The 8,736-nt window shown below is 37.8% G+C and overlaps 1 protein-coding gene across 1 annotated transcript in view; it reads left to right on the top strand.

Moving 5' to 3' along the window:
- The first annotated feature begins 1,534 nt into the window (after positions 1-1,534).
- TPP2 (tripeptidyl peptidase ii) overlaps positions 1,535-8,736 on the top strand; it is a 194,840-nt gene continuing 187,638 nt past the window's right edge. The window contains exons 1-5 of the mRNA XM_089995478.1: positions 1,535-1,795; positions 2,699-2,777; positions 2,867-2,940; positions 3,248-3,357; positions 3,441-3,521. Coding sequence (XP_089851604.1) covers positions 1,618-1,795; positions 2,699-2,777; positions 2,867-2,940; positions 3,248-3,357; positions 3,441-3,521 — 522 coding nt within the window. The 5' untranslated portion in view covers positions 1,535-1,617. The remainder of the gene's footprint in view (positions 1,796-2,698; positions 2,778-2,866; positions 2,941-3,247; positions 3,358-3,440; positions 3,522-8,736) is intronic.

Raw genomic sequence — 8,736 nt, 5'->3', positions numbered from 1 at the left:
CTGTATATAAATTTTGTAACCACACACAGTCTTCAAGGTCGTATATCTGAATCATTTCATCCCAATCAGACATAAAAGTGACATCGTCTACGCTCTCAAGTATATACCATGTAAACTTTTTATCAAACCATGTCTTTTGATTAAATATGTGTCCTATGTTCTTTGTTGCATTTTGAAATGTATGCCACAAACGTAGGCGATGATGGACATCTAGCCATACATGAGACACTGCAGCTACAATTGCATGATCACCATATGTAAGTACAACTTCAGAGTGTTTCCCATTCATTGACTGTGTAAATACTCTGAACAACCACTCAAAGGTTTCCTTGGTCTGGTCATACAAAAAAGCACCGCCTAATATGCAACTCTGTGAGTGATGGTTCACTCTGATAAACTGCGCAAATGACCACTATTCAGTATTAATCTTCACCTTCACTGTCGTATAAAAAATAAGCACATCATTGAATCATTCATAATATACTCTTGACTTTGAATCTACCCAAAATATATTTACAACATACCCATCTTCATTCAGTTTCATTGCACTAAAGAAACCATAGTCATTGCTTGATAGCTTCTATAAGTAATCAACCAAGGAACATATTTCTCCATTATTCATGTTATTTCTCATCTTCCTTCTCAAGTGGTTTCTTAGATCTATAGTTGTGAATGACACATTCTCATGACCACCATCTATGTGCGCGCATAAATTATATTTCTTCCTTAGTACAATGTCGGCGCTATCAGTTATTTCAGTAATTGCAATATGCACTTCAGTTACTTTATGATGTGACCTTAACATAGGAGTCATAAATGAAGCTGCTAATTCATGGTTATGATCACTGATTAAAGTACAAACTACATATTTGTTACTACAACCGCGATTTGCGTTATATTGCATATACTGAGTGAATGGACGATACCGGATGCGGTAGAGGCCTTTTCACGCATCTGTAACCAAACATTATTTTCAACAAGTCCCAACGTCTTACAAATATCTTTAATTTTTCAACCGTCGAAAACCAACATCGACCTGCAATAACAAAACAATGCCTTAATGACACTCATGGCGACATACATTATTCAACAACAGCATAATGACATGACAAGGTACTTACGACGCCTTAATGACACTTGTTGAAATGTTTTTGCGTCATTGCTTTTTTCTAAAATGCCTAACGAAAACAAAGAAGAAGATAAAACTATAAAAAAAGATAGTCGACAAATCCCCCTATGACGCTCATCGAGAATATTTTGTAAAATGCAACAATGTGTTGTAACACAAGCTAAAATTCAAGATGAAAACCTCAAATCGTGGAAATGTGCAAAGTTATTATGAGAATATTTCTGTCAAACCCATATCTATCTTTTTTTTTTATATATTATTTTATTATAAAATCATCCTAGATAACATTAGCCGACGAATTATCGCGGGTCTCCGTAACCACCCGAACACACTATTTTTTCTTATTACACGCACTAATGAAACGCAGACGGCAATAAGATATAAGCCCGCGCTACTCTCTACGGACGCATATCACGTGTCGTCGTCTCCACTCTCTCTCTCTCCGAGGAAGAAGAGGAGCGAGGGAATTGGGGTATTCCGAGAGGGCGATGCCTTCCGCTAGGTTCTCCGGTGATATTTGCGATGTAAACAGCGCCGTCCGATCGCCCTGTCTGAACGAATCGACGTTTCTTGCCGCCCTGATGCCGAAGAAGGAGATCGGAGCCGATCGGTTCATTGAGGCCCATCCGGAGTACGACGGGAGAGGCGTCCTCATCGCGATCTTCGGTTAGTTGTCTTGCGGATGTCTCTTCTACCTCTTTCTTATTGTTTTTTTCTCTCTCGGCTTTTTGTATATGTATTATCGTGCTTCCGTGAGCGTCGTGCTGTGAGAGAAAGAGATTGCTTTGTGAAAAGAGAAGTACAGGGAGTTCCTGATAAACTTGATCGATGAACGCTTTGTTCATCTTTGTCTTTGTGAAAAGAGAAGTTCAGGGAATTTACTGTTTTTCTTTTTTTTTCTTTGAAAGCTTTTATTAGTTTATTAATCTCGTTTTGTTATTTGATTTATTGAATTCGTAATTTCTCTCTCTCTCTGAGTTTTCTCTGCAAGACATTTGCTCATCCGTAAAGCTTAGTTGAGTAATTTATTAAAAGTAGGCGAGTACGTAAATCGATTTAATTTTTTCTCCCCTCTTTTCTATATCAGTGTGATAGAGCAAGTAAACCATCGAGAAGAAAAATGGTTCCTGACCATTTAGAATTTACCCTTTAAGCTCATCCCTACCTCTTGGCTGGCACCTTGGGACTACCTACATTCAAATTTTTCTTGGTCTGGACTTGGGCAGTGAAGTTTGAGCGAAACTGATGTTAGTTTCTAAAAATGGGCCTCAAAAGTAGTAGTATAAGTTATGGTGTTTTGTTCTGTTTGTTTCATAGCTTTCAATGGATGGATTACTAATCGCGGTTTAAATTTGGAGCGGACTGTAGATTTTTTGGTCATGTGACTCTATTTCTACTGGTTAGTCCGTTTCTATTATATCAGCTTATACACATGCCGTAGGGTTGTTCTAAGAATAGAAGGCTTCTATTGATTGCCTATTTAATTTTAATGCTTTGCCATTTGATTTGGAGATCTTATATCTTAAATTGTTTGCCTTGTTCATTACGATAAGCTTTCTCATTTGGCAGATTCGGGTGTAGATCCAGCTGCTGCAGGTTTACTAGTGACATCAGATGGGAAACCAAAAATACTTGATATCCTTGACTGGTAACTTAATGCCGTTTGGTTGTTGGATAATCAAGTGATATTACATCTTGTGCTGGCAAATAGTTTAAGGCGTGATTCTGCCTTTGCAGCACTGGTGGTGGAGACATTGACACATCAAAGGTAGTTAAAGCTGATGCGGATGGTTGCATCACAGGAGCCTCAGGTCTGTTCGGACGTTAGCAACTATGCACCATTGCACACAAAAAAGAGAAGGGGAAATGCAACGGTCACGGGGTTGTCATATTTGGAAACGCTTAACCCTTTTAATTTCCTCTAAAGTAGCATAATGCTCATTGGTGATACAATTTGCATATGGTGACCATACATATGAATGTGCATATGACTTTTATATGAAGTGGATAACTTGACCATATGACTTCTATCTTGCAAGTTTATGCCTCAGGTGTAGGAAATCAATAGAGCTTGAACTGTTATGGGATTATGATGCTTTGCGTGTCTTCAAACTTTAGGGGCTAGATTGGTTGTAAATCACTCATGGAAGAACCCTTCTGGGGAATGGCATGTGGGTTGTAAGTTGGTTTATGAGTTGTTTACAAACACTTTGACATCACGACTCAAGGTAAGTGTCTTAGTTTAGAGTTTTGAGTTGGTTTTCCCGTGTTTTTTTTTCTGGTGACATAGTTTGCCAATGACTTTTGGCAGAAGGAAAGAAAGAAGAAATGGGATGAAAGCAACCAAGAAGCCATCACAGCTGCCCTAAAACAGCTGAATGAATTTGATCAGGTTCTTGTCAAATCTATTGTCCTGCATGTTACTGTAATTCTACAGAAAACATATTCCTCTATGGACCAAGAAGATTGTATAAAAAGTTGTAATTTTGACAGGATGTAGTGAGAATAATATTGCATGCTCTGTTCGCTTGCCAATGCTTTGAATGTTGATTAAGCAATCCATCATTCCAAAGTTTTTTCTTATAAAAGTTTTCCATTTTTTACATATACAGGTGCTCATATAATTTGCGAATAAAGCTTAGTTGTTATGATATAAATAATAAAGTGTCCATTTAGGTTCTTAGATTTGTGATTGGAAGGGGTTGAGGCTGAGGGTTGGATGGTAAAGTTGCATTATTTTAGCAATAGCTTCTGTGGTTTGAATATAATTAGGGGATCACACTGTGATTCACCAATAGATATGGAAAAAATATGAAATGTCTGAAACTAGTGGGATCTTGATTACTTTTCATATATGTTAGATCTCTGATTGTTGCTTTATGCAATTACCAAAATATGATGCAGACTGAGGCATCAAGGGATTTTGTCGTGTTTTCTTAGAAACTTCACCCGTCCAAAAGAATGTGTCTTACTAGTTTTAAAGAAATAGGCATTATTTGTCAATTGCTTGTTCCTTTAAAATATCCCTCTCTCTCTCATCCTCCATCAATTTAGGTAACTAATAGAAATAACCAGTAATGTAAGGTGAATTGTAACGCCCCGAAACTTTAACCCAAAATTTGAAGACTTTTTTTTTTGGAAAGAGAAAACAAGAAATAATATACGGTTAAGCATTTCGGAACATTACGGTGGAGAGAAAACCCAACACATTTATTTTATTTCAATATCAATGAAAATTAACATTAGAATTTTAAATGATATGAACAATTAAAAATTTAAATAAACCCAAGCGATCCTTGGAACAATAAATTCAAAAATCTCGATCTGATGCCTCATCCCGCAGCAGCTCCTAAACCCTATTCTTTACCTGAAAAATAGTAAATTGATTGGAATTAGACTACCACGTCTAAGTAGAAAAACTGTAACTCTTAATGCAGGTACATCATGAGTCTAGTATGTGATGTGGGTGTCAAGTGTAAATCTTTAGCATATACAATAGCACGTAAAACAACAACAGTAATCAACAATCATATACATGAGCAGGTAAAACATGGTATGCAACATTAATAAGCAAGTGAGGTAGGTTATGCAACAACAATAACAATGACAATAACGTGCATAACTTTCATGTAATAGTTCAATCATCTCATATTTACCCATTTCAGGATTTCAGTTCATTACAATTTCAAAATATAAAGCATGCTGAAAGAATATGCGAATGTCTCTTTAATAACTCCACTCACTGTGATACCTAACTGTTCTAAATAGTGTTTATATTATCTTATCCCGCGGGTACACACGGACCAAGACAACCATCACAAAAGAGAACGTTCGAGGATATATTATTCAAGGGTATTTTATTAATCCGAACATTCTAACTGAGACTGAAATTCCAAGGGAGCGACCAGTGACCGAGAGAATCTCCTAAAGGCCAAAACCAAAACATGATGCATCCCTAACTTCTGCAGAAGAACAAAGAGCTACCACCTAGGACATATTGGTAGTCCGAGTCCCCAACTCTGAGGACTCAGACCAACGAGTCGCTTTACGCTCGAATCCAAAACACATGTCCCCAAAGTTTTGTACCACCTACCCTCTCAAAGGTAAGCCCAAGAACTGAGTGGGTTAAACTTTTCATTTAATTAATTTTCCAAAGTTCAGTGGCATTTCCCAAAAACTATCTCCTACTATCCTAGTAGTAGGTCCCCAACCTTAGTCATTTTACCAAGGCATACACCAACCCATACGTTTTCATGTTGATTGCATGATCCCACTCAGAGTACTCTGGTGCCTTTAAGCCAGTCGAGCACAAATGCCTCGGTACCTTTAAACCAGTCAGGCCACAGAAATTAAATTTAAGTTTCTCATCAGTGTTATCATTATTACCCAGAATGTTTCGGTACCTTTAAACCGTCAAGCACCAAGGCCCCGGTACCTTTAAACCAGTCGGGCATACAACATTTACATGTAAGTTTTCATCACTTTTATTGCCATAGCACACAAGCTAATAGCCCAAGTACCCGCATCGGCTAATCAATGTCTGCCTCGCGGAAAGGTACATGTCCACATGTCACTAAGTACACCATCATATGTTTGGAACCAATATAATACCCTAATTCCTCAAACATTGCTAACATGAGCTTAAGCCTTAAAAATACACTTTCGAATACATGCTGCATAAGCAAAACATATCATACATTTTCTGACAAAAGGCAGTAGAAGCACATGGCATTTCATATAAATCAGTCACAGCACTAGAGAAACCCAAAAGAATGCAATTTGGAGAAACCTATGGAGCCCAACATCAACTCGGTACAACAGTAATCTTTTGTCATATACATTCCAAGTTTACATGATTTCATGATTCTAACCTCAGAGACACTTTGGGATAGAAACTTTTCGTGTGGGATATAATTTCAATAAGCATGCACTCACCTCTTTTCAATGTAATATCCTACTAGATTAGGCTACATTTTATATGCTCCAGCATATTGCAACAACATAAGTAATAGCATATTGCCATATCAACTGAACATGAAATACAAGAGAATGTATCTCAAATATCCACAAATAGGAGAGGTAAACGAACTGGTGTAACCTAATACAAAACCCATAGTCAACGTTACTGTAATTGAGTGAAGTCAATTCCTATTGTTTCAAGAAAAGAAATCAGATTTGTGAAAGCAATGGTTCAACAAAAATCAGAATGGTAAAAGTAGGTCATACTGTTGCACTAAAATCAGTGTAGTGACTACGGTTTGACTATATCTAACCAGAGGATAACAAGGTATGCTAGTCAAAGTATCACAGGGTATAATAGTCAGAATATAATAGGGTATACATGTAATATTAACGGATCTGCACATAACCTGGTAATCCATTAACATGAACTGATCAACATGTACCAAGGTATTCAGTTAACACTAACTGATTAACGAGGCATGCTGTTAAAATATTTTTTTTTTTCATAACCACGTTACAATTTCTTTCAAAATGAGATAGACACAATCGGCCAACCTAAACATGCTATGTTTTAGAAAATGAAAAAGTCGAAATCGGCTAATGGAAATTAGCATAATCAAGTTATATTTTTTTCAGAACAAAACATATGTTATTGGCCAACATTGATTTATCATACTCAGGTTACAATTTACAGAATAGAACAGACACATCATGCTATGTTTTACAACATGAAACAGTCGAAATCGGCAAATGGAAATTAACATAATCAGGTTATATTTTTCAGAACAAAACATATGTTATTGGCCAACATTGATTTATCATACTCAGGTTACAATTTACAGAATAGAACATACACATCAGGCTATGTTTTACAAAATGAAACAGTCGAAATCGGCTAATGGAAATTAATATAATCAGGTTATATTTTTCAGAACAAAACATATGTTATTGGCCAACATTGATTTATCATACTCAGGTTACAATTTACAAAATAGAACAGACACAACATGCTTTGTTGACATAAATACACATTCCCTTCCACCAAAACTAGAAGTAACCCCCCCAAAAAATCTGGGATTAAGCTGAAAATCCTCAGATCTAAGTTATCCAATGCTACCATCGGAACCCCCCCCCAAAATCTGGGGTTACCAACAAGTTCCCCAAATCAAAAAGTTGCAGCTGCCGAAAATCCCACTCACCCACTTGGGTTTTCCGGCAGCCAAGAACCCCATCAGGATCAACTGAACCTGCGATAATAGGTTTTCCCTTCACCCCCATGACAGACCCAATTCCCAACCAAACCCAATCCATAACCCAACAAGAAAAGCTACAGAGTTCCTACCTTTTTCCGGCGGAAGAGTTGTCGCTGACGACTGGAGATGGCTGGCGACAGGAGGTGACCGGTGACCGAACAACAGGTGGTCGGAAGGCTTTCCAACGACGATGACCCTGCCGGCATTGCCGTGACTATCGAGATCGGGAAGGGCACGAATGTTGCAGAAGTCTGCCGAGATGCAACAACAGTGATCTTGCCGACGACGATATCTCCGCTGCCAAGCTCGGGTCGAGAGGGACAAGGGAGACAGAGAGGGAGAGAAGAGGAGAGTGGGAGGAAGTGGAAGACAGAGGGCATGAGCGGACGAGAGGTGTGGGAGGGGAGTAAATAGGGCGGGTGGCCCCAAAACGGAAGGAGGTAGTTACCTCCTCCTCCCCGGCGGCTGCGCACACCTCTTCCCCTTTCACGCCATCGCCCTGCGTTAGGGTTCACTCAGAACCCTACGCAGCCTATCGAGAAGCCCGGTATCGGGTAAAAAAAAAATTTAAACACTTACCTTGCGTGCGCGGGGCGCGGCTCGGGTCTGGATCCGAGACCCGGGATCCAACCGAGTGTTGGATCCGCGTCCCTCTTGCGATGTGGATCCGTAAGTTGGATCCGTATGGATCCAACCGTAAATTTATTAAAATTATTTATATATATTTAATATGTGTTTACTATTGTATTACTATTATTATTTATCTATTTATTTCTAATATATGTATATGATATTATATATATGGACCCTAATTGATATGGGTCCCGAATCTGAATTGTGGATTCCAGCAATTTATTATAGATCCAACATTAAAATTTTAATTGGATTCATACTACATTTAAATCTCAGAAGTCCAGGATCCAATTGTCGTAATGTGGATCCACCCATCACATATGCTATTTCGGACCCCTCTAAAGTGTTATAGGTACAAAAATAAAAATTTTCTCATTAACATCCGATTTACTTCAAGGATCTAAATAGGTTATCCAAGATCCAATTACGAGTAAATAATTAAAACAATAAAATATTCTTGTATCACCTTAATGACTTAAAAAATCTAAATTTATTTATTTGATAAAAATCACGGGTATTACATGAATGGCCCCTGAAGAATTTTCAATGTATAGGATTGGTTTTAACATCTAAAAATGTCAAATGCTACCATCTTAAAAAAAAGCTAGAAACTCACAAAGGGCAGCATCTATCCATCTATGTCACCTGGGTACGGGTACGGAGGGTAAAACACAACAATTTCAAAAATTATGGGTATGGGGACACAGCTATATATATATATTAAATATCACATAAATACAAAATAAATTCAAAATAAAC

The sequence above is a fragment of the Nuphar pumila genome, chromosome 2 (genome assembly GCF_984573655.1).
Source record: "Nuphar pumila chromosome 2, dmNupPumi1.hap1.1, whole genome shotgun sequence".
In the NCBI taxonomy this organism is placed as follows: Eukaryota; Viridiplantae; Streptophyta; class Magnoliopsida; order Nymphaeales; family Nymphaeaceae; genus Nuphar; species Nuphar pumila.
Note: the sequence above shows the minus strand (reverse complement) of the source record. Positions and strands in the feature narration are given on the sequence as shown.